Raw genomic sequence first — 26,752 nt, 5'->3', positions numbered from 1 at the left:
CCAAGGAGACAGTAATCTCCCAAGAGAGGATCAAACCTCAACTAGACAAAGCTAAACCACAATATGAGGGTGAAGACACAACCAAAAGTTTAAATAAATCTTTTATGAAGTCGTTCACCCAAGGTAAGGGTGAGATTTGTATTGAAACCTCAGTTAACCTTTTTAATGCCGATAAACAAACTCCACGTGAAGAATCACGGGAGGGTCAACAAGATCAAGAGCTACCAAGAGACATTTTGCCATTTAAATCTGAAAGCGTGTCGTCAGAAGCAAAAGTAAGAGGAATTGATATTAAGCAAAAATCACTTTCTTTCAGAAATCCAAGTGAGAGAATTACTGACCCACTTCAAATGACTTTACATGACCCTACTGTATATAAGAACATAGACACACTTTTATCAAAAGACCAAGCTCGTGGTCCAGTGGTAGAGCAAGATCAAAAGCTGTTAAGTGATTCTATAATCTTTGAAACAACACTTGAGAAATCTTCCATTGTAAGAGATTTTAACATTCAGAAACCATTAACTCTGTCTCAGAGGTCAAGTAAAAACATTGCTATTAGCACACATGAAGATGTCCATGCACCAGATATCAGTGCTTGTTATACAGGCATTCTTTCAGCAGAAGATCAAACACAATTGGTTGTTGAGGCTAAACAAGAGCAGGGCCTGCCACATTCTTTTATTGGGGAAGTAAGGGGTGACAAACCTCAAAGAATTATTGTTGGTGCTCATGATGAAGTCATTATTTCTGGTCCCAGCACTACAATAATTCCTTCAGAAAGTATTGCAACTAAACCAGGTTTGGAAAAAACTACCACAATTACAAGTTCTAAAGAGTTATCCTTACAAACAACTCCTGATACTCTTGTCCAAAGAGGAAATACCAAATGTCAAATGACAGAAGGTCAAACAGAAGCACAGGATACGGATAGCACCAAATTCTTGTCAAAAACATCTACATTTAAGCCATATTCTCTTAAGAGTCAAGATAATGTCACAAAGCTCAGCCTGCAAACTCAGAGCTTTAGTGACGATAAACATGTTTTACATGAATATCCACTGGAAAGTCAATATGATCAGAACTTGCAACGTCAAGCTTCCCTCTTTGAATATACGCCTGAGAGATCTTCACTGAGGAGTGTTGAACTCCAGCAGCAATCAATTGTTTCTGAAAAGGCAAATGAGAGACTTATTCACTCTGCTGAAAACACATTACCTGACACACATACTAATGTCACAAATATACTCTTAGCAAGAGACCAACCACAAAGTTTGGAGGCTCAGCAAGATAAAAGTTCTCCAAGTGATCTCTTTAGTTTTCAGACCCCACTTGAGAAATCTGTGACATTACCAACAAAAGTCGATGAGTTGGTGAGAGGTGCTGAAAGTAAGCTTCCTCTGACTATTTCTAGCACTTCAAATGAAATTATTTCTATTGAGGCTCATGAAGACATTAGTTTAACAAATCCCACTGTTCTTTCTGATGTTCCAGTTATATCTTCTGAAAGAGAACAAATACATTTGCTTATAGAGGCAGAACAAGATGCGAATAAGAAGCATATTTGTCCTATCTCAGATTTAACTGTCGGTCAGGTTCCAGAACAAATAACACCTTTAGCAAAGTCAAGTAAGTCTATTGTTTCTTCTCATGAAGAATTCTATTCATCAGATCCTAGTATGTTTACTAAGAATAAAGAAGCATTTTTATCGAGAGACCTAAACCTAGAACACACACAGACTCTTGGCTTGAGCTTCTCTACAAGCTCTATAGACAGAGTATCCTTAATAGCAAGAAATGCTGATGTCCCTGTGCAAAGAGAAAGTACCACATCTCCTGTGGAAGAAAATCCAGATGTGGACACTAAATCTTCTTCAAAACAAATCAGACTTGAAAAAGAAGGTATAATTTTGGAAAGCTCAGAATTTACAAAAAAGCCCAGTCTGCAAACTCAAAGATTTGATTATCATAAACACACAGGGCATGACTACTCACTAAACAAGGAACCAGATCAGAAACTGACAAGTAATATTCCAGTTCTTGAACTTACAAATAAGATACCTTCGGGTACTTCAAAATCAGTTGTAGTAAATGTTGATGTTCAGAAAAAATCATGCCCTTCTGGAAAGCCAAGTGAAAAAAATGACAGCTCTTTTGAGGTCACTTCAGCCAATTCTACTGTTCATACTATGGCCCCGGGCATTTTTCTTTCACAAGACCATCAAGTTTTAGAAAATCTACCAAGTGATTCACTTCTCTCTGAAAAAACAATTGTGCAACCTTCTGCTATATGGTCAAAATCAGTAACTGATGCTAAGATTCATCAACCATCCACATCTTCCCACCACCCAAGCGAGAGCATTATTGACCCTCATAATGTCGGATTGCTCTCAGAGTTAACAAGAAATCAAGCACATGTACCTTTGGAACACAAAGTTCAAATGCTGTCAAATGATGCCCTCAGCAAATCAGCCCCCCCATCACTGGACTACCCAGAAAAATCAGATACATCTTCAAAAACTCTACAAACAACAAACACTGTCCAATGCACAGTAGAATCTCCAGCAATGCTTCTTACATCACCAAATGATGAAGGTGAAGAAACTGCTTTTGAGGAATCCTCTGTGAGCCAATGTGAATGTGTGACCCAGAAATTAAATAATTTGAACGTTAAGACAAATGAAGTTGCCAAATTCTTCTGCTGCATTAAACCTGAGACAATTTTCAGTACTGTGTGGTATCATAATAATAAAAAACTCGCCACTACAGAAAGAATCAAATTTGAACAAAGTGGAAGTATTTTATCACTCTTGATATATGATATCCAACCAGAGGACCAAGGGATTTACAGCTGTGTGGTAACGCATAAAGATAACAAGACCCAGACGTCATCTGCACAGCTCAACATTGAAGGTGGATATCTACCATGTAATCACCTCATCCCAAATCATCATTTGAGAAGTATTCATATCATTTCATGCCATGTTTGTACTTATGTCCTTTCCGGATGATCTTTCTTAGTTGGATTCTCACACCTTTGCATATACTGTACATCTTGACTTTTGTTAAAATCATCTATTGTATTTCAGCCTTACTACTTCATTTCAACTTGTATCCATGTCTCTTCATTCTTTTGCTAAACTGTCACAGTCTTTGAATGATCTTCTTACAAGGTCCAATAGTCCAAAAGAAACAAGCCCAACTCATTATACTGTCCTCATGAGTTTCAGTGAAGCTGAACATGCTATAATCCTACTTTGTTGAGACCACCAATGTTGTAAAATTATCACAATGTTTGCTTCATTTTTTATGTCACAAGGTGGTTTTGTGGGCTGGTTAATCGTTGATATTTTTGTGGTTTATAGCTCCAAATTAGCAGGATGAAGCTTTGCAAATGAAACTTACCTCTTTGTGTCAGCTTAGCAGATGCATGCTCTTTGTCTTCTACATTTTATTCTCATTTTTCACCTCTTGGAAGTCATTTGTTCATTTTTACCAAAAAAACATTGACTATATATTTAGGTTGAAAATCTGCAATGGCAGATTACCTTTTCTAGATTCTCATATGTTGATATTCTTAATTTCTAATATTTCTTTTCCCCAAATTATTGTTTACAGTTACCAAACGTGAGGACATTGAAACAAAAATTGAAGAAGTCGTCAAAGGTAAGAGTTTTCTATATAATCATGATGATTTTTTCCTCCTTTTTGGGGGTAAAATATGGTGTTCAATGTAACATTCAACAGTACTATTCGGTGATGACGGTAAACTGCATGAATGTTTTAATGAGAACACTTTCATATTTTATTTTTCTTACCTTTATGTATGACCCCTTGATATTTTTAAATAGCAAGCAGTTTGACTGATAAAATGCTTGCTCTAGAGCATTTTGGGAAATGTAGGGTTTTGCATCTGTTTAAACTCTTAAACAGCATGGAGAAAAAACAAGGATATGCAGGAAATGTACCTTCTAAGTCTTCCAGACCACAGGAAATAATTCTTTAAAAGATATGGAAGCAGCCACATCTTTTAATAGCTTCTTATGTTTCCTGCATCTGGAACTTTCTACTGCAAATATTTCTTAGACTGGCTTGCAGATAGTGGTATGTGATTAATGTTGTTTGCTTCTTAAATAACATGGTTATACCTGTAAACTATATTAGTTCGAATAAACGCCTTCTAATACAAATATAAACCTGCCTTAACAATTTATTATGTTTTTATGAAATAGAGAACAATTTTCTCTAAATGTTTTCAACCGTCAATCTAAGGATTAGAAAGGGCGTTTATTCATCTTTCTGCAAGTCAGGTAAGGAATATTTTAGGATATATACAGGTCCATTTATGACATAAGCTTATTTCAGAAAATCAGTTATATTTGGATATTTTAATGCTCTGAAAAGAAATTTATGCCTTGAAGAAGGACACAGAAGAAGGAACAAAACACCAGGCCATTTTCGAGTCAGAATCTTTAATAAAGAATCGAGTCTTGCGTTTATTCGAACAAATATGGTGAGTGAATTTGATTTTTATGTCCTTGTGTTCTTGATGCATGCGTTTAATATTTCTATTAATATCATATTATATTTCAATTTACATTTCAGTCGTTTTAGCAAGCTGGGCATTTTTGCTGAAATTTGTCTCCCTTCTCTTACAGAATTGTTTTATAATGAAGGAACCGAAAGCTCTGAAAAAGGAAGACAGCCACATGGTGTTGTATCACATCCTGAAGAAGTTTTAGATGTTAGTTTAGTAGCAGAGAATGAGACTGCAAATATAAAGCCATCTATTGTTAAAAAGCTAAAGTATCGATCAGTTTTGGAGGGGGATGTTACTACTTTTAGATGCAAACTAGTTGCTAGACCACCACCCACAATTTTATGGTTTCATAATAACAAACAAATTCAAAAGGAGCACCGTCGTAAAATACAAACAGTGAGTAAAATGCATGTGCATTTAACAATTTTAACCATCAATAATATTAAAGATAAAGATTCAGGGAGCTACAAAGTAATGGCCTTTAACACAGAGGGATCTGCAGAGTCCACAGCATCACTACTTGTATCTTTAAGGGAGGAGCAAGAGGCAAATACTTTCAGTCTTTCAAGACGTTCTGACAGGTCCTGTTCAAGCTTAGATTCTTTTGTTGATCAAACAAAGGAGAGAAAATTTAGAGTAGATCTAAGATGTGTTGGATCACCATTTGATAAAACAACTAAAGGACAATCAAAGGGGCATCACAGACATAAGAGTTCTTTATTTCGCACAATGTATTTTAGGACTTCATCTCCATCACAAGCCCCTGAAAAAGACAGCAAGCTTGAAACTGCTTCAGAACGTGCTCGTTCTCCAACCCCTATGTTTGAAAGACCTGAGCGATTTAGTGATCGGTACAGTGATATTTACTGTGACAGATTTACTGGTCGTGACAGATATAGTGACAGATTTAGTGATAGATTCAGTGATCGATGCAGTGATCGGTACAGTGACAGATTTAGTGACACAGAGAGTCTTCACGGAGAGGTAAGAGCAAAGCTTAGTCTTTTACAAAAAGCTGTAAAAAAGAAAAAGAGGCTTTCTGTATCAACAATGTCCTCAACTGAATTTGACTTAGAATCAGTTACAAGTGAGACTAGTTATACAGAGTTTGCAGAAAGGCATAGGCTAAAGCCGTCTACATCGACAGACGTCCAGCATGCTCATCAAAGTGAGGTTGAGGGTGCATTTAGTAGACGTTCAGCAGATTTTCAAAATAGGTTGGAGAGAATTACTGGACTTGGGACACAGTCAGTAGAGCCCATACAATCAAGGGTAAAACATTCATTTCAACCCCAGTCCAGATCCAGGGCAATACAAATTATGAGAGGTGAACTCCCCCTAGAGGACATCAGAACTAAGGAATCTAACACGACTAACATATCTGAAATGGAAATGCAGGAGACAGCTATTTCAAAAGAAGACACAACAAAGAAGGTAGAATCTAACATTTCGCGTGGAACTGATAGTATTCTTGGACAATGGGATGAGGAAACAAAGGCAAAAGAACCATTTGTGTTGCAATGGCTTGAGGCAGGTGAAGGATCTCAAAGCATTCCTAAAGAGATAAAGACTTTACATAAGGAGTTGACATTTAAAGAACCATCCAGTAGTAAAACCCTGACCTCAGTGAAAGAACCATTTCTTAATGGTAGTGTTTCACAAAATAACAGTAAACTTGTCCCAATCCAGCAGTTACAACCAAGAGCAATGTCTATAGAGAATGTCTTTGAGAAAAACTTAGAAAGTGAGTGTTTAGAAACTGAAGAGCAGTTTTTGGCTGAACGTATTAGAAAATGGCAAGAGGGGGTACAGTCAGATAAAACAGGAGTAAGTGCAACTAAAACATCTGAAGCAAGGTCTATTCATGAAGTCAAAGATAAAATGCTGAATGAACCACTAACAGCAACTCAAAAAATCCTTCCATTCACTATGGCTTCTCCCAAAGATGAAGACCTAATTGAATGTAAACCACACCAGAAACCATCTGAGTGGAGTGAAAGTGAAGCCCTATTAAATGAGGATGTTATCTTGGCATCAAATCAAGACTATGCAGGGGTTGTTACATCTGAGTGGTCTAAAGAGAACACTCATTTGCATAAATCTGATGAGAAAATCATTCAGAAACAGCCTGTATTACAAAGGGATTTGTCATCTACAAAGTCTTCAAAATCACTAGCCAAAGGACAACTCACAGTTGAGCCAAATGAGTTGATTTCAGATGTAAGATGTAACATTGTAAGGCCATCAGTCAAAGAAAAGCTCAGACCTGAGCAAGTAACACAAACTGAAAGGCATTCATCTCAAATGTCTGAGATGAAAAATATGGTCCTGGTGAGTGAGGGAGAGATTTTAACCCAAGTAGCAATGAAAGAGCAACATGGTGAGGCAGAGGGTGATATGCAACAGTTGTCTGAATATGAAGAACCACGTGGTCATGAATCTAAATGTGAAATTCAGAGAACAGAACCATTAATATTGACAGCATCATTTTTAGGGCTTTCAGCCGAAGAAAAGCCCTCAAGAGAGTATGAAACACAAGACCAAATGACAGTAAAAAATAAGTGTGACCTCTTATTGAGTGGAAAGGAGACCATAGTTTCACCGACAAGGAAATGGAAACATGCAGATACAGAAAAAGCATCTCATTTTCACAGATATGAGGGTCAAACTTACAAGAAAGTGCCTGCAGTGGTTCCTCGGAAGGATTCTTCATTCACAAATGTTTCACCACCAGCAAAAGAAAAGCACATGCATGAATATGGATTACATAGAGAGTCACATTTATCTTGTGAGAGGATAAATGAGTTAGAAAGTAAGAGTGACTATTATGTTAGTGAAGAGGAGGCTTTGACTCAAAGGATAATGAAATGGCAAAATGATGTTTTGAGTGAACAACAGCATGCAGTTCCCTTGGATCCTGATTGGGTGTCTTTTGCAGGGAGTAGTGAGGATAGAAACAAAGATGTTGATCCATCCAAAATTAGTCAGTCGTTGCCAAAAATAACAACAAAGGAAATTTTCAGAACTGATGATTCCAATGAAGGCTATGGGCTGGACGAATCTAAAATGCAAATGAAATTTCAGAGTATTTCTCATGGGGATGGTGAAAAGTTACAAACTGAGAGTGACTATTTTGTCAGTGAAGAGGAGGCTCTAGCTAAACGTATTAAAAAATGGCAGCAAGACATTCTATCCGAGCAGGAACAAGAGGAAACGGTTGAGTTAGAATCTAACTGGGCTATTACTGAACATCTGCAACCTTTGGATCAAAAGACTGATGATGGTTTACAGTCCACTAGTGTGCATGCAGTAGATTCTGCTCATTGTGGAATGACATCAAAGGTGTTGTTTGGAGCGGACAAAACCAGCACTCATGGTTATCATAATGATTTGCCACCGGATAACAATAAGAAGTGGACAGAATTCCAGAAAAAGCCTTCTGAGAAAGTCAGAGGTTATCAAGGTACTACAAAAGATATGGAAGACAAATGCATGACAGAGCATCAAAAGTTCCCTTCAATGCAAGAACCTACCATTGGTCTAGATGAAACAGTGAAATCTGGGGCACCAGTCTTTCTTACAACTTTATTGCCAAATATAAAAGTAAGACGAGGAGAAATGACTGATCTACAGTGCCAGTTTTATGGAGATCCTAAGCCAGTGGTTTGTTGGCTCAAAGATGGACAGGCTATAATAAGAGATCCAGATTTTGATGTGCGAACAAGAGAAAAATCATCAACATTGACAATCTACTATCCAACAAAAGACCATCAAGGCACATTTACTTGTAATATTTCAAACAAACATGGAAAGGCCAGTATCTCTTGCATGCTAGAAATAATTGATGAGGAACAAAAGGACTGGACTGATACTAGTCAAGAAGATAATGTGTCAGAAGAGTTAGTTTTACCTGAAGAACAAAAGATAGTTGAAGAACTTGAGTCATTTATAGATGTTGGTTTGGACGGAAAATTCTCTATGCAAGTACCCCAACCAGGAATCCATGTTTCTTGCCATTCTTCTCCAGTAGAAATTAGGATAACTGCCCCAACACCAGTGCAAGATACAAGTGAGGACAGTTCTGAACCCATTGCTAAGAGCATTGAGTCTCCACCAGATGAGGGCTCTTCTCACACTATGAAGCATAAGTTCACATTTTCTTTTGATGATGCTGGTGAGGCACCACAGATTTTTAAAGAGCTAGAGGACATTAGCTGTTCTGAGGGCCAATTGGCCATGCTTGAATGTAAAATATCTGGTGAACCAGCACCTGATGTCACATGGTTGTATGACAACATTCCCCTTGACCCCAGCACAGGCAAATATGAGTTTGATAAGCAGGAAGAAATGTATAGGCTTTACATTCATAATTGTACATATCTTGATACAGGAACATACAGTTGTACTGCCACTAATAAGTTTGGCCAAGTTCAATGTGCAGCTGATGTGTTTTTGGACTCCAAATCATTGGAGTCTCTTTCTAGATCAGGCATGGTGGAGCAGACAAGATCTGTTGGATTCTCAAGTGACATTACTCCTGCAGTTAGGCCGAAAACATTAATAGGAACCTCCATAGTATCCAAAGAATTGCCTGCCAAAGGTTTGGAAGGGGCTTTTGAGGTTTATAAACCTGTGACAACTGACAAAAATGCAGAGTCACCCAGGACTCATTTTATTCCAGTTACGGATACAACTTCTATACGCCAGAAAGGTGCAGCAAAAGTTAGACAAGCTGCTCAAGCAGGTGGACCTGCTATAACTGGTTGTGGTTTGCAGGCATCATTGGCAGAAGTAAGTGTGTTGAATTTAAAACAAGCATTTGAGACACCAAAATCTCTCATAGAAGAGGCAGATGATATAACAGTAGAATCAAATGTAGAGTCATATTATCCTGTGGAGGACATTCCAGAATTTGCACTGCAAATCCAACAACCTGGAGAAGGAATTATATCCTCAAATATGCCTGGAAATATACTTTCTTCTTTAGTTACAGGCAAGGAATCCCCATTACACTGTACTCCAGATCTGACAGAAAATTTTATTTTACAACGTATAGAACCATCCACTGACGAAATACCAGTGGAAGGCAAGCCAGCTTATAGTGATTTGCCTCATTTTGTCTCTCTTGCACATGTAACTGAGGTCCAGCACTCTCCTACATTAATCAGACCACAGGCAATATTACCTGAAAAAATTAAAAACATTACAGATACTCTTGGTAGTCCTGAAATAAAAAGCGATCAAATAGAGAATGTGATTAAAAAGGGAACAGTAGGGGCCTTTACTAGACCAGGAGGTAGTCACCTTGAGAGAGATAGCAGTGTTTTCTCCACTCAAGAAATCTCTTCATCAATTAAGCCAATTGAAGTTAACCTCACTGTTCAATCAAAAACCGACACAGTTAGCGGAAATTACTCAGGGTGTCAGAAAGGTATTGAACTAGAGAAGTCAGTTAGGTTAAAACCGAAATCTGAGGGTTCCAAAAAAGGATCGGTTCAAGCTTTTGCAACAGAATGTCTACAGGAGCAACAGCAAAAATGTGTCAATCCTGGAGCTATGGGTATTAGGCTTGAAGAGGAAGAGGTAACCTTTAGTGCTGTTTATGACTTTTATAACCCACCTTCTGACTGGGGAAGACCCTTGTCACCAGAGTCAGAGATGTCAATTGAAGTGGGGAGCACATTCAGTGAGGAGATCGCAGAAATTGAGCGCTTCTACACACCTGCTTCATCCACTGAAATCTCTCAGTTTCCCAAATCACCTGAATCTTTCCACACCTCTACTGAGACTCCTAGTGGTGTCCTGACACCCCCAGAGTATTCATTTTCTCCAGTAGAACATAAAAGACCAACAAGTAGCTCCAGCGATGGACTCTACTCTCCAGCTAAGTTTCTTAGGTCCCCAGATGATGAGGGCATTGAAACAACTCCTCCAGTATTTACTATCGATGAGAACATGATTCTTCCAGAAGGTCGTGATATGTTAGGATTAGGTAGCCTTCAAGAAAAAGTACAAGGAATTCCTCCAGCATTTCTTAAACCTCTTACCAAAAGAAGAGTCTTTGAAGGTGACACATTACGATTCTGTGCAGAAGTATTTGGACTACCGTCTCCAGAAGTAAAATGGTTTCGAAACAAGACTAGGCTTTTCCCAGATGACAGAAATAGAATTGAAAGGGATGGGGATAACATATCATTGGAAATTCATAACATCGCAAAAAACGATCAAGGAGAATATATCTGTGAGGCAGTTAATTATGTTGGTGAAGCAAAAAGTGTTGCTCTGGTTGTTGTAAGATCTCAAGAGACAAAGCTAATGCTTGCACCTCCTGCTGTTACTCATCAACATGTAATTGAATTTGATGTTGAAGAAGATGATGATCCATCAAGGTCTCCATCTCCCCAAGAGATTTTATTAGAGGTTGAATTGGATGAGAATGAGGTAAAGGAGTTTGAGAAACATGTCAGAATTGTCACTATACCAGAATACACACCCGACAACAAAAGTATGATCATATCTCTTGATGTTTTACCAAGTACATATGATGAGGGTGCCGTGGATTTTATAGCTCAAGAAAATGATGACTACAAAATAGCATTTGAGGTCACAGAGATGCCACCACGTTTTATCAACCCAATATGTGACATAGAGTCACCTGAAAATGCAACTGTAATGTTTGAATGCTCTTTGATGGGAATCCCTTCTCCTATAGTGTCATGGTTCAAAGGACGTATGAAGATCCCTCATGATAAGAAAAAGTACATTCATAGCTCTGATGGGGACAATCACTTTCTCAAGATCATAAAGGTCAACACTCAGGACAGTGGCATTTATACATGCCGAGCAATTAATGTTGTGGGTGAGACACTTTGTAGGGCATCTCTTATGGTCTTGAACCCACAAATCTGTCCCGGAAAGGCTAGGGGAAGAGAACTGACTGCCGTGTCACTAGGCAGTGCCAAAGTTCAGCCCCAGAAATTTGACCTGGTTGTTGGAAATTCATCATTTGATGGTGAACAACCATCAGAGATCGAGCTTGAGTTTGAGTTTCCGCAGGAAGCTGACGAGTCTCAGAAAGCTATAAGACTGGTAGCTATGACAGATAGTGAAGTCAGTGAGCAGGGAGAAAAATATGTTAGCATCAATTTTGATGTCTTTGCTGAACCCTCAAAAGAAGACAAAATAGAATTCAAAGGCAAATCTTCCAACATGTGTAGTTTTCATTTTGAGGTTACAGAAACACCCCCTAAATGTATAATACCACTGCAAAATATCACTGCAGCAGTAGGAACACCTGTAATGCTTCAGTGTTTAGTGAGTGGAAAACCAAACCCTACAGCAGAATGGTTCAAAGACGGTGCTCCAGTGAAAAACCCTAGGTATATCATTCAGGAGAAAGCATCAGGGCACTTCAATTTACTCATAACAAATGCAGTTCAAAGTGATGCAGGTGAATTCAAATGTATTATTCTAAATAAAGCAGGCAGCACTGAAACAAATGCCTTGCTCAAAGTAGTTTAAGCTACTTGCTTCTTTATGTATTAAAAAAATAGCAACAGCTGTCACTTTTTGGAGTAAATGTACATAATAATCAAATAGGTTATTTTTCACAGTATGCCTTTAAGCCTGTTAATTAACTGCAGACTTTGTTGCTTAAATAAATGCAGTTTATTTATTTTAGCTGTACATGCAAAGTTATTTCCTAAATCTTGGCAAATAGTGCAAATGTGTATTGTGTAAGAGAGGTAGATGCAGCCTTATATTGAATCCAAATTTATTTCAAGAGAGTAGACAAAATACATTGTATTGTATGTATACAACTCAAAATTAAAGGAAATAAATGTCCTAATTGTAGATTATACTGCTTAGCATGTTTGCATTATTACTCTTTTTGCATTTTTATGAATGCATTTTTTGTTGATCTATCAGAATGGATAAACATTATATAATTAAGATTAATATATGTCAATAATATTTAAACTCATTTCATATTTATTACTCTATATTTTAGAAATGCAAGGCAAATTTAGATTTAAAAGTGGTAAATCTATCATGCAATAACATATTTAATGTATATTTATTTGTGTTGTATAGGTTGACCTTTTATAATTGTTATAGTCACATTAAAGTAGTTGTAAATAACAAAAAAAATTGCTAGGTGTAGTGTCAGTGGGAAACTACACAAAATACATTTGGGTGCAATTGTACATTACTCAGTAGAATTCAGGAAGAAAGCAAACTGAAGTGTAAATTAATAAAATGTCGTTATTGTTCTGGTGATTGACTTGCGTGCATGTACGGTAGCTGTGTGTTTACATTGAGTTAAATGAAAATAAAATTATGACAACACAAAAGTGTGGCATTTCTCTTCACCTGTAATGGGGATTTATGTCCACTCTTTGTAATGAAATACTTGAATTTTTAATTTGTGGATATTTTGGTGAATCTTTGCCTCCATTATTTTTATACAGAGTATTCTAGTTTGACTTGGAAGACTGAGGAAGAAGAAGAAAAAGAAGAAACCTTCAGCACTTCTCTACAATTACCCAAAACAGCTAAAACACTTGAACTCACGCCAGAACAAAAACGTTATTCCAGTTCTTTGGAAAAGAAAATACCTACTTTTGTAACCAAGTTAACACCATCTGTAGTTACAGTTGGCAGTTCAGCTAGGTTTACTGTCACTGTATCTGGCTTTCCAAAACCTAAAGTTAATTGGTTTCATAATGGTAAATCCATTACTTCTTCATCCATTTACAGGTTTGTGGAGGAAAGAAATGAATACAGTCTAATTATCAGTGAGGTTAAAAAAGAGTTTGAGGGAGAGTATTCTTGCATTGCCAGTAACAGATTTGGCCAAACTACGTGCACAACAACACTGAAAGTAGAAGTTCGTGATCTATCTACAGCAGAGAAGTGGGTTGAGCGAATGTTTAAAATCCCTGGTGAGCCACCCTGCTTTACCACACAAATCCAACCAGTGCAGTGTGCTGAAGGATGTGAAGCTAAATTTCATTACAAAGTGACAGGGGTACCTCATCCAGAGGTTCAGTGGTTTAAGGGTAGTTACCAAATTAAGCCTAGCCCAAACTGTTGCGTAGTCACAGACCCCGATGGCACTGGATTTCTTATAATGATTGATGCACAACAGAAGGATACTGGTCTATACACATGTAAGGCTTCCAATTGCTTTGGAGAGGCAACATGTAGTGCTGAATTGACGGTGTTTTGCAAAAGTTTCTCAGTATCTCATCAACAGCAGTTAGTTCAGGGACAAAAGTCTTATAAAGTGTCCACAACCGAAGAAGCAACTGAATCTCGATTGTATAGTGTGAGTCTTCCCATTCAAGCCAGAACCGAAGTGCAGGAAGGACGCCAGATGATTTATACCATTGGTACTGAAGATAAGCACATTATAGCCAGTGAGCAAGTAGGTACTTTCTGTGAAATAGATGTTTCAGCTGCAACTATGCACAAGGAGCAGGTTACTCACCAAGCAGCAGTTCTGCAGTCTCACAAAATGCAAGAAAGGGTAACTGTAGCTCCCACCAAGCCACAGTCAGCAGTGGCGACACCTCTGAAACAGCTTCACATGGCTGCAATGACCTCTGCTGTTCAAGAAAACCAAGGTTTTACAGAGCAACATTTAGACCGTATTAAAAGTCCTGAAGTTACTGAGGTTGATATTTCTAAGCAGGAGCCTTCAAAGTGTATGTCTGCTATAACAGAGAGTGTGACTCCGTTAACAATAGTTAAAGCAGAGCCTCTATCAAGGCAAGAGGAAAAGCAGCTCAAAGCTACTCCTGAGCCTAAGCACCAAATGTTAAGTCACCAGGTAGAAACAATCCTTGCAACTGTTAAAGAGCAGTCACATATTATACCACAGACGGAGGCGGAAAAGAGCTACCAAGTTAAAGAGGGCATTAAAATATTGTATTCAGCAGTTTCCACAGAAAATACACAGCTTTCTGAAGGGCATACAGCAGATATCTCTATTTTGGATTCAGCAATTCAATCATCAGTAAAGACAGAATACTCAAAACCAGTTATTCTTTCAGTAAATGAGACCAAGCAAATGTTATCAAAAGAAGAGAAGTTATCTATGCACCAGCCAAATGAGGAAGTTGCATCTCAGGCTAAGGATAGGGTATTTAAGTCAGCTGTTATTTCTGAAGAAAGAAATGAACTTAAAGCTGAAAAAACAAGCATAATCCCAGGTTTGGATAGTGCTGTTTCGGTTCAGTCACAGACTGAAAAGGACCAGCTAATTAATTTGCAGATATTCACAGATCAGGCAGTTCTTCCCTCTGAGGGTCGATTCAGTAGTGAAAGGCCAAGTCCTGAACAAGCAGAAGTTAGAAAATCTCCTACCTTTATGCACACCGTGTCAACAGATGAACAGGCAACTGCTACCTGTGAAGAATCAACTCAGTTTTCTGTTGAAGAGACAGCAATTTCCATAGTACCTCATATAGAGGTTCCTGCCCTCTTGCATCTACAGGCAATTCACCCAGACAACATCCTATCAAAAGAGGGTATACTCTCAGCAGAGAAGCCTGACCAGCAGATGGCAGTTCTGAGACAGGAAATGGCCCGTAAACATGCAGTTACTACAGAGGAGAAAAGGGATCTTACAGCAGACTATTCCAGAGCTCTTGATGTTTCTGTGGCAGGATTTCAATCTGAAATCAGCAAAGAACCAAAGCCTCAAAACATTTTGCAAGTATGTGCAGAACAAATGCAATTGCCAAAAGAAAAACCATTTGATAGTGACATTAAGCAACAACGTGCGTTAGTTCAAAAAGAGGATCACTGGAATGTTTTACAGGCCATGTCTGTATCAGATAAACATGAGCTGGAGGAAGGACATACAGAACATTTAGGTATACTTGAGCAATACACATGCTTGACTAAGATGGAGCCTAAAATGTCAACAGAATTTGTTCATGTTGAGGAAAAGGCGGTCTCCACAGAAAATACTACTTCTCTTGAGGCTGCAGAACAAGACTTTGCTGTTCAGATTCAAGAGGGACAGTCCATTAGACAGTCAATATTATTGGAAGAGAAGCATGTTCTAACACGTGAAACGTCTCAAGATCTTATTAAACCAAAAACTACCGTTGCAGTGGTTAGCCAGCAGCAGATGGGTGCTCTACTAGTGTCAGAGTCCAGAGAAAGTGAGGAACTTCCTAAGGAACTTACATTTGTTATCTCAGCACCAAAAGCACATAGCTTAAATATAAAGCAGCAGTTAAAAAATATGCTTGCATCTGCAGTAGCTAGAGATCAACCATTAATCCTAGCAGATGTGGTTGAGCGTTTAGAAGTTGTTGAAGTGCAAGAAGTAAAAGTACAGAAGGAGCCCAAGTATATTATATTCACATATCTTATTACAACTGCTGGTGCACCCATAGAAATTACAATTGCTTTTGAGGGAGAGTACCCTCAGACTGCTGATCTTAAGAGTGAACTTCAGGCTGCATTTTATTCCATTGTATTTCGTGAGCATCAGGTACTTACCTCTGAACAGCCAGGAACAATGCAAATTGACAGGCCTCAGAGATTACAAGTTAGCAAGGCAACTTCCAAAGAAAGGCTTTCACCAGTAGTAGAGACTGTGCAATTAACTGAAAATGCAGAAGCTTTTTTGGCATCTAAAACTCAATCAGCTTCTCTGAAAACTGAATCAACAACTACTTTCCAATCTGTTAGTTTTCACAAAGAATCTTTTGTGGAAGACTCAGGAAGGAGTGAAATTATGCAGATGTCCACAGAGTCAAAAATGGAGATGAAGCAATCTGTTCATATTGATAAACAGGAAATCAGTTTGGTGACAGCAAAAGGCCAAGCAAGAGATGTAACAAGCAAATTGCAAGAAGAAACAGTTAGGGATGATTACTCAGTTTTTGAAAGTACTTTAAAAGATATTACGATTGAAGAACATTCTAAAGCAACCTTTTCTGTAACTATAAGACATGTTTCAAAGGTCAATTGGCTTTTTAATGGAAAACCAATTAAGTCTGGCAAAGAGTTCAAGTGTTCAAAAGACAGGGACACCTATACACTAGTAATAGACAAAGTTATCAAGAATAAACATGAAGGCGAATTCACGTGTGAGGCCGTGAGTGAAGCTGGCACAACACGGACATCTTCAAGGCTCACAGTAGTCTCAAGAGGTTGGATTATGGGGATTCATTTACCCATATCATATCACCCATGACTAACCCTTACCATTCATCTTGAGTTCTTCAGATTACCCTTAAAGATATATTAATAAACTCAACTAATAGTACAGGGCATGGTATTCAAGGTGAAAACAATGCCTTGATATTTCCTCTTGACAAATCCACACGTCACACATCTGATCATATTATTCACAAACGTGCGCATGACTTCACTTTATAGCCTTCATCACTTCTTAACAGTTGGAGCCCTTTCAACATCATCCCATGCTTATCACCTTTTCATGGTGAGGTCATTCTCACCCATGGCTTATTTGGACTTGAACCTGCAACACTCAAGAAATATGCACAGTATCTCCCTCATGGTCCATTCTTCACTGCGCACTTCTCTTTGCATGCTCTCCAGGGCATAAAGTCTTGGTTTTCTTTTTCATTTATCAACTCTTTCCCATAACATGATCACAAATTTCTTTCCACAGTCACTCCTGGATTTTTTATTTTTTGCATCTCATCATTCATGTATTTTTTTTTTTAAATGTCTTTGAAGTGAATTAAGTTCTGTTTCTGTTTTCTGTTACATATGATGAGTCATAAGGAGATAAAAAAATAGTAAATCTGCAGAACTCAGTTCATTTCAAATGCAAAGCTTTTGCTCAAATCTTCATGTCATGATTTTGTATTATTTGTATAAATTGCACTAATTGTCTTTTCATTTCTTCCTGTGCACGATTTAGTGCCACCTGTTTTCAGGCATAAAATCCATGCTCTGGAGACTAATGTTGGCAGTCCTGCCAAATTTGAATGTGAGATTGAAGATGCTCCAAATGTTACCTTCACATGGTTCAAGTCTGGTTCTGAGATCAGACAGAGTGACAAGTACAGGATCATCAGCTATTCTACCACATCATCGCTGGAGCTTCTGAGTCCAACCATAGCTGATAGTGGAGTGTATATGTGCAAAGCTTTAAACCAACATGGTAGCGACAGTTGCTCTGCTAACCTGACTGTGACAGGTAAGAGACCTTTACCTTTGTTTGTGTTCTTTGACATAGATATTATTGAAATTGTGAAATCTTTGTTATTATTATGATTGATTTTATACAAACCAAATATTTTTTTCTTACTTTCTTTTTTTTTACTTTAATTTTATAGAGGTTTTCCCTCCAGAATTTGTGTCAAAGCCTGAACCGATGACATTATTTGTGGGTAAACAAGCTAAATTTCAGTGTGTCATCACTGGTTCTGCACCACTGAATGTTGTATGGTACAAGGACAACATTGCTATTTTGCCCGATGAGAACCATAAAGTGTCTTTTGAGAAGAACAAGCATTGTCTTGAGATAATGAAACTTGAGCAAAGTAATCAGGGAACTTACCTTTGCAAAGCTTCAAACAGTGTCGGCATGGCTACATGCTGCACTGAAATGAGAGTTATTGACAAACCTAGTTTTGTGAAGACCTTCGAATCAACTTCTGTAGCTGTGGGAAACCCACTGCGACTTGAGTGTCAGGTCGATGAAGATACAGGTGTGACTATTACTTGGACAAGGGATGGCAAGAAACTCCATAACACTATGGATAGCAAAATGTCTTTTGATGAGAAAGTCATCAGCCTTGATATCCCAAAGTCCAAGATAAAAGATACTGGCACTTATGTCTGCACTGCTACAAATGATGCTGGAAGCAGCAGCTGCTCTTCTGTGGTTACGGTGAAAGGTAAGAAAACTTGAGCTTAATTTGATAAAGCGGAAAAGGTTAATCTTGTCTTTGTCATCTCTAGATGATGCAAATGTTTCTCCCTTCCATTTCTTTTCTTTATCATCTTTTGCATGTGTTTTCTTGAAATCTGTGAGCTTTCTTGCAGTGAAGAGCTGATTAACTCTCAACCTAATTTTCTCAGAGCCTCCAGTATTTGTTAAGAAACTGGAGCCAAAAATCCTTTGGAAAAAAGGCATTTCTGCACGCTTATTGTGCACTGTGAAAGGATCTCCTGAGCTCCATGTCAGTTGGTTTTTACATGAGAAACAACTAAGCTCCAGTGAAAGACACAAAATCACCTTCAAAGATGGTCAAGCTACACTTGAGATTATTGACCTTACTGTGTCTGACAGTGGAAATTACACCTGTGAAGTAATGAACGAGGCTGGCTGTGAAAGTTGTAGCACCAACTTGACTGTTAAAGGTTTGTAATAATAGGAAATGCATTTGATTCCAAATGCAAGCTATTATTCATTGTTTAAAACATTTTATGACATATTGTTACTCTTAGAACCCCCTGCTTTCAAAAAGGAGTTAGAAATGGTGGAAGTGGTGAAGGGGCATGCTGCAAAACTCCAGTGTGAAGTTACTGGCACCGCTCCATTTGATGTATCTTGGTTAAAGGACAAGAAACCAGTGATCACTGATAAAAGGCATACAATTGTATCAAAGGACACCATTTTATGTTTGGAAATACAATCATTTGACAGTGCAGATGTTGGGGACTACCAATGTGTTGTTTCGAATGATGTTGGTAAAATAACTTCTAAATCAATAGCCAAACTGAAAGGTTTGTAAAATGACCCATTATAATTGTGTTTATATTATAAGTATTTCCTGTAAGTTATCTTTTTACGAGCTTATGCACATTGTGTGTATAAGAATGAGTTGAAATGTTTCTTCTTTCATGCAGACCCTCCATCTTTTGTAAAGAAGATCGAAAACACAACTGCAGTTTTGGACAGTTCTGTGAAACTGCAGGGTACTCTTAAAGGCTCAGCCCCTATTACTGTCACATGGCTAAAGGATTCTGAGCTACTCAGACATGATGATCCTAATTTTACAATTACTTTTGAAAACAACATTGCCAGTTTGGCGATTGCAAAAATAGCCATGAACCAGGATGGAAAGTACACATGCCTCGCAGAAAATGAGGCTGGCCAGCAAAAATGTGAAGCCAAGTTATCAGTACAAGGTTAGGGAAAAACAATCAAACATATTATTAGAATATTAGAATATTAGCAACAAATACTGGAAATAATTTGATTATTTGAAATATTAATTCCATTTAATTTGTTTTAAATATCTCAGAACCAGCTAGAATTGTTGATAAAGCACCATCCATAAGTGTAACAGCAGGAGATTCTGCAACTTTGGAATGCACTGTGTCAGGAAGTCCGGATCTTAAAGTTAAATGGCTTCGTGATGGCAAGGAAGTGATATCAGGACGAAAATACAAAATCTCTTTTAAAGACAATGTAGCGAGCTTAAAAATCCTTTCGGCAGAGAGGGGAGATAGCTGTGAATACACATTGGAAGTTTCTAATCGGGTTGGAAAAGACCATTGCTCTTGCTCAGTCACAGTTCTTGGTTAGTTTGTTTTTTCTCTCTTCTTCTAACTCTTCTTCGTATTATACACTGTGCATGTTTTTAATTGGTCATTTTTGGCACAGATAAAATTATACCACCAACCTTCACAAAAAATCTTAAAAAGGTTGATGGCAACCTTGGAGGAAATATCCAGATGGATTGTAAAATGTCAGGGTCACAGCCCATGACAATATCTTGGTTCAAAAATGGAAAGGAGATCACAACTGGTATAAAGTACCAAATTGAATTTAAAGAAAGCTCTGCTTTATTGAAAATATCCCAGTTAGAGACTTCTGATGCTGGGGTTTTCACTTGTCATGCAACTAATGCTGCGGGGCACAGTGAGACCAGTGGAACAGTATCTATTAAAGGTTAGAAAACATTCCCTAGCAACTTCTTTACTTTATACATTTTTTTAAATAACTAAGGTGCATTATTCTCAATACTGCATCTCTCTATATATGTAGTGATTTAATTGTGATGTTTTCCCTGACAACTGAAAACAGAGCCTCCAGTCTTCACATTGAAACCTGAATCTCAAGATGTTATACCAGGGTCTAATGTTGTTTTGAAAGCTGCTTTTACTGGAACACCAAGTTTTACTACTAAGTGGTTAAAAGATGAGAAAGAGATATTAACTGGAGGTACTTGTTTTATCAAGAAAGATGCCTCTTCAAGTACCTTGGCATTGCACTCTGTAAAGCCATCACATTCTGGCAAATATACTTGCCAGGTTGCCAACGATGCAGGAAAAGTTTCATGCACCGCAGTCTTATTTGTGAAAGGTGCCTTTCTTAACATCTTCTTCTACTCTTATATTGTTTTACTAATTTTACAAATGATTATCATAAATGTAATGTTCTTCTCTTATTTCTAGAGCCTCCAACGTTTGTGACAAAACTTGATTCAACTATATTAGCAGTAAATGGCAGTGTTGTGGTTTTGGAGTGTAAAGTAACTGGCAGTCCAGAAATTTCTATTAAGTGGTATAAAAATAATACAGAAATCAGCCCAGGTGATAAATATCAAATGACCTTCATTGACTCAGTTGCTACACTGCAGATATCCAATTGTAGTCTTGAAGAGAGCGGGGATTATATTTGTGTAGCATCCAGTGATGCTGGCAGTGACAAGTGCAGTTGCTTGGTTACGGTCAAAGGTATGTTAGACCGTCATTTTAAGTATTTCACTAGCTATTTATTAGCTATAGTATTGGCTCATTTTGGCTCATTTTGTATTCTTTTATCCCAGAACCTCCTACATTCATAAAGTTATTTGAATCCAGAGAAGTTGTCAAAGGTTCTGATGTGTTGCTCGAGGGAACAGTTTCAGGAACACCTCCATTTGAGGCTTCGTGTTTCAAAGATTCAAACCAAATCAGAAATGACCGCCGGCATATCATTAACGTAAAGAATGATGTAGTTACTATTGAGATTCTTAAGTTTGAACCTGGAGATGCTGGCAAATATAAATGCTCACTAGCAAATGAAGTGGGACAGACTTCGTGTGATTGTGAAATTATATTGAAAGGTTAGTAAGACTATGTAACCATTTCGGAGAACATCTTCATTAGCAAAAACTGTGAACTTCCTTTTTACGATTCAAATTATGTGCCCTATTTTTTTTTTATTATTAGAGCCACCATCATTCACACAGAAGCTAGATAACATGGATGCCTTACTAGGCACTGAGCTTACAATGATGTGTGTTCTGAAAGGCTCATTGCCTATAAAAGTGTCATGGACAAAAGGTGACCATGAGGTAAAAGATACCGAGGATGTCCAGATTTCTTTTGAGAACAATACAGCGGTGCTGCATTTCTCGAATGTACAGTTAAAACATTCTGGAAAGTACACTTGTCATGCCCAAAATGAGGCTGGAAGTCAGAAGTGTACAGCAGCTTTGGTGGTCAAAGGTTTGATTTGAATCTAATTTGAAGTTAAAACATTCATAGATTTGATTTGATAACACATTTGTTACTTCATTGGCAAAACAATATTTGTCATCCTTTACAGAGCCAGCAAATATTACAGATCAGGCCAAGTCTATCAGTGTTACAGTAGGAGATCCTGCCACTCTGGAGTGCAGGTTCTCAGGCACTAAACCCCTGAAAGCCAAATGGCTGAAGGATGGGAAAGAACTGATATCCGGTAAAAAATACAAAATACAAAGCACTGATAAAAGCTCCATATTAAAGATCCTTTCTGCAGAGAGGAATGACGAAGGCGAATATACATTTGAGGTTTCAAATGATGTTGGCAGCAGCACTTGTGAGGCCTCTGTAACAGTACTAGGTTAGTTTGTTAACAAGGGCATTTTTTTATTTCAAAATATATACTATATGTCTCAGGTCAATGTACTCATTCAAATTCTATTTTGTTATTGCAACAGATCAAATAATTATGCCGTTATTCACGAGAAAATTAAAAGAACTGGAAAGTATTAAAGGATCCTTTGCACAGATGGAATGTCTGGTTGCAGGATCACTGCCTATCACAATCACTTGGTTTAAGGAGAACAAGGAGATAAAGACATCTGAAAAACATAAGAGTGTTTTCTTTGAGAATGCAGCATCTTTGGAAATCAGTCGTCTTGATAGTTTGGACAGTGGAAATTATACCTGTATTGCTACAAACAAAGCAGGCAGTGCACAGTGTTCTGGTGTCTTAAAAGTTAAAGGTTTGCATTTTCCCATCCTTAATGCCTACATCTTGTTTCAGAAAACTGTAACTTTATGCCAACCTTTCACATCTTTTATTCTACTAAGCTTAATGTACTATCTTTATAAACAGAGCCTCCTGTTATCATTGAGAAACCTGAGTCACAACAGGTCATACCTGGAACCAGAGTGAAATTTGGTGTACTTGTGTCCGGAACTCCTCCACTGACCATTAAGTGGTTCAGAAATAGAAAAGAGGTCTTATCAGGGGCTGACTGCTCCATTCAGAAAGATGACTCTTCAAGCTCATTGGAGCTGTTTTTCACTAAGCCATCAGACTCTGGAGACTACATCTGTGAAATAAGCAATGATGTTGGCTCAGATTCCTGCCAAACAACACTCTTTGTCAAAGGTTTTTACCCCATTTACCCCATAGTTTTCCTTTGGGGATGCATCGTTACCATTACCATTTTTGGTTAGAAATAGATAACAAAATTAATGACTTGTTTTTTTAGCAATCAGTGACATCATGGTACATTTTATTTAGCTCTGTCTTTTTCACTAACTGGCATGTGCTGCAGGTAATAAATGTTGCATTTATAGCATTTATACAGTATCTTTAATAGAAAGCATAAGACTGGCTGTCCTTGTTATGCAGAACTTTATCAGAGAAGTGAAAGAAGCACACGTTGTTGTGCATTAGGCATTAAGTATTCAAGCAAAATGATTCCTCTACATGCTTATGAATACCTTTGTGTGCGTACAGTTTATGGCACCTTGCACTCTTTTTTAAAGATTAACATTGATGATACCGCTTTTTAGTTGCTCTGTTCTTTTAACAATATAAGAACCTCATTATGCATCTCCTCTCTACACAGAGCACAGATTGCAGTCTGCTTTACTTTGATTGCTATTACTAATGTAAAGATTAAAACCAAGTTGTCTGTTAATTAGCTTAACTATCTATTACAAATACCAGTAAATAATCATGGTATCGAATTGATACCAGATAATAGTTTTGGTCTCGATGCATCTCCAATGTTAATACATCATCTCATGTTTGTGATTGAGAACTGAAATGAATCAATAAGTACTGTACCTATTTTCCTAATATTTTTTATGTGCAGAACCCCCCAAATTCCTCCGGAAGCCAGACAAAGTTTCAGTAGTGAAACTTGGCCAGTCTGTAATTTTTGAGTGTGAGGTCACAGGCACACCAGAGATAGACACATACTGGTTTAAAGATGGCAACGACTTAAGTCCAGATGACAAGCATAAAATTACTTTTGTCAACTCATTGGCACGACTTGAGATAACAGGTGCTGATCTTAAAGACAGTGGTATATATTACTGTGAGGCCCGCAATGAGGCAGGTAGTGAGAGCTGTAGTATGGATCTGAAAGTGAAAGGTTAGTGAATACTTTGACATTTACAGTTCAGTAGTTTGAGCATTCAACAGTTTGAGCATTCTTAAATACACGCGTGCCATGGACATAGACTTCATTTTGTGTATCTTTTTTCTTATAATACAGAGCCACCAGTTATCGTAAAACCATTCACTCCTGTAGATGTTGTGAAAGGATTGAATGCCTCTTTTGAGTGTCAAATTAGAGGCACAGCTCCTTTTAATATAACCTGGCAACGAGATTCCAAGGAGATAAAGCCAAGCACAAAACATATGTTCTCTCAGAAAAATGGTTCACTAATGTTAGACATACAGAAATGTGATGACTTGGATGTTGGCGAGTACCAGTGCATTATTTCAAATGAAGTTGGAAGTTGTTCATGTACGACAACACTAAACATAAAAGGTTGAGTCACAGCTTTTTTTGTTATCCTTTACAATTTTACTGCCAATATGAACTCACCTGATAACACAACTAACATTTTTTAAACTCCTCATTACCAGAACCACCATCATTTGTTGAAAAGATCCAGAATGTTACAACAGTGTTGGGAAATGTAGCAGAGTTTAAATGTGTTGTGAAGGGGTCACCTCCTCTTACTATACAATGGCAAAAAGATGAAACATGGATCTTGGAAGATGCTGAGATTGAGAGAACATTTGAGAATAATGTTGCTACATTAAGAATTCCCATGTGCCAGTCTAACCATAGTGGAAGATATACCTGCCAGGCAATGAATGAGGCAGGGCAGGAGAAGTGTTTTTCCACTCTTTTGGTACAAGGTTGGTTATTCATGGCATACTTTTAAGATTTCAATAAGTTCTTAAAAGTTTACTGCAGGTAATTACATTTATATATTCTTTCCGAACTTCAGAGCCTCCACAGATTATTGAAAAAACAGAACTTATTAATGTCACTGTTGGAGATCCAGTCAGTTTTGAGTGCAAAGTTACAGGCACTGCCGAACTGAAAGTGAAATGGAGTAAAGATGGCAAAGAGGTGGTTCCATCCAGACAACATAGCATCAGTTTTCTCAATAACATCTGTAACCTTAAGATTCAGGATGCACAATTAGATGATAGAGGAACTTACCTCTTTGAGGTCTCCAACTACATCAGTACCTGCACATGTAAAGTGACTTTAAATGTCCTAGGTTAGTGTTTTCTTAAATATCTTAGATTACTTACATATTTTAAAACCATGATACATATGCATTTATTTTGTAACCACTCTTTGTCTTGCACATAGAACAAATAATTCCACCTGCCTTCACCAAACCCCTGACTGACATGGAAGAGATTCTAGGTTCCCCAGTAAAACTAACATGCAATATATCTGGCTCACTTCCTATATCTGTGGAGTGGTTTAAAGATGGAACTAAACTAACAGGGAAAGCCAAGCATAAACTGGTACAGGACCACAACTGTGTCTCTTTGGAGATTGAGCCACTAGAGAAGGCAGACACTGGAACTTACACTTGTAAACTTACAAACAAAGCAGGCAGTTGTGAATGCAGTGGAACACTGAGGGTGAAAGGTCAGACGAGATAATGCCATTCTAGTTGTATTCAAATTTTAATCAAATGTACTCTAAAGTTGAATTATGGCTGCCATTTACAGTATGTAACACACTATTGTCTATATTTCTGTTCTGAAAAATTTAGAACTTCCGAGCTTTGTGGTGGTGCCCGAGCCGCAGGCTGTCATACCAAACACCACAGTCCGTTTTAAATGTACCTTTAAAGGAACGCCACCCTTCAAAGTAAAATGGTTCAAAGAAGATACTGAGCTGATTACTGGACCATCCTGCTTTATTGGCATTGAGGGCCTTTCAAGCTTCATAGATCTTTATGCTGTGGGACTTTCGAACACTGGGCCATACTCTTGCCATGTTAGCAATGATGCTGGTACAGAGAAATGTACCACAAGCTTATTGGTGAAAGGTCTGACTTTTTTTTTGCTCCAATGTCACAATCTTAATAATTTTCATCATCTTCCATATTTTTATTTAACAATGCTCTTGTTTTGCTTTTTTGTGTTGTATGTATGCTGCTATCTTTATGTCCGCTGTCATCATCTTGCTAATCTTGCATATTTTTTATTCTTCATGCATATTTCTGGCAGCCATCTTGTGCTCTTCATCTTTGAAACCATTGTCTGTCCTTACTTATCATAATTAAGTGTGTGATTGAGCTAAATTGTGACATTTTTGCCTTTGCAGAACCACCTGAATTTGTACAGAAACTTCCAGCAACAAAATTTCTAAAGATGGGCTTGCCACTCCGGCTTGAATGCAAAGTTACTGGCACGCCACCTTTGAAAATTAGCTGGTTCAAAAATGACAACATGGTCACTGAGAGTAAAAACGTGATGATGGCTTTCGATGGCTCAATGGCAGTGCTTGAGATTCTAAGCACCTCCTGTGATGATGATGGAGTGTACACCTGTGAAGTTCAAAATGATGCAGGAATGAAGAGCTGCAGCACCACTCTCACAGTAAAAGGTTAGCCAGTGTGTGATTTTTCTTACCCAATGAGTTGTACATATTTATATATTTATATATATTACATTCACATAAGACCTGCTTAACCTCTTGTAATGTTTATCGTTGATAAAAC

At 37.8% G+C, this 26,752-nt stretch overlaps 1 protein-coding gene across 17 annotated transcripts in view; it reads left to right on the top strand.

Moving 5' to 3' along the window:
* ttn.2 (titin, tandem duplicate 2) overlaps positions 1-26,752 on the top strand; it is a 170,885-nt gene that overhangs the window by 25,780 nt on the left and 118,353 nt on the right. For 14 of the 17 annotated variants that reach the window (XM_047814435.1, XM_047814443.1, XM_047814444.1 and 11 more), the window contains 22 exons: positions 3,619-3,666; positions 17,457-17,735; positions 17,875-18,438; positions 18,623-18,904; positions 18,992-19,270; positions 19,394-19,675; positions 19,792-20,070; positions 20,154-20,441; positions 20,577-20,855; positions 20,948-21,229; positions 21,322-21,600; positions 21,707-21,985; positions 22,086-22,364; positions 22,462-22,749; positions 22,863-23,141; positions 23,857-24,138; positions 24,262-24,540; positions 24,639-24,917; positions 25,010-25,288; positions 25,384-25,671; positions 25,799-26,077; positions 26,356-26,637. In XM_047814435.1, the coding sequence (XP_047670391.1) occupies positions 3,619-3,666; positions 17,457-17,735; positions 17,875-18,438; positions 18,623-18,904; positions 18,992-19,270; positions 19,394-19,675; positions 19,792-20,070; positions 20,154-20,441; positions 20,577-20,855; positions 20,948-21,229; positions 21,322-21,600; positions 21,707-21,985; positions 22,086-22,364; positions 22,462-22,749; positions 22,863-23,141; positions 23,857-24,138; positions 24,262-24,540; positions 24,639-24,917; positions 25,010-25,288; positions 25,384-25,671; positions 25,799-26,077; positions 26,356-26,637 (6,234 nt within the window). Of the gene's footprint in view, positions 1-3,618; positions 3,667-13,011; positions 16,717-17,456; positions 17,736-17,874; positions 18,439-18,622; positions 18,905-18,991; positions 19,271-19,393; positions 19,676-19,791; positions 20,071-20,153; positions 20,442-20,576; positions 20,856-20,947; positions 21,230-21,321; positions 21,601-21,706; positions 21,986-22,085; positions 22,365-22,461; positions 22,750-22,862; positions 23,142-23,856; positions 24,139-24,261; positions 24,541-24,638; positions 24,918-25,009; positions 25,289-25,383; positions 25,672-25,798; positions 26,078-26,355; positions 26,638-26,752 lie in introns of all 17 variants that reach the window. The other 3 variants (XM_047814451.1, XM_047814449.1, XM_047814450.1) reach the window with 3 other exon arrangements.

Source organism: Tachysurus fulvidraco, chromosome 6, assembly GCF_022655615.1.
Source record: "Tachysurus fulvidraco isolate hzauxx_2018 chromosome 6, HZAU_PFXX_2.0, whole genome shotgun sequence".
Classification (NCBI taxonomy): Eukaryota; Metazoa; Chordata; class Actinopteri; order Siluriformes; family Bagridae; genus Tachysurus; species Tachysurus fulvidraco.
The sequence above is the reverse complement of the archived record's forward strand: the minus strand, read 5'-3'. Positions and strand labels throughout refer to the sequence as shown.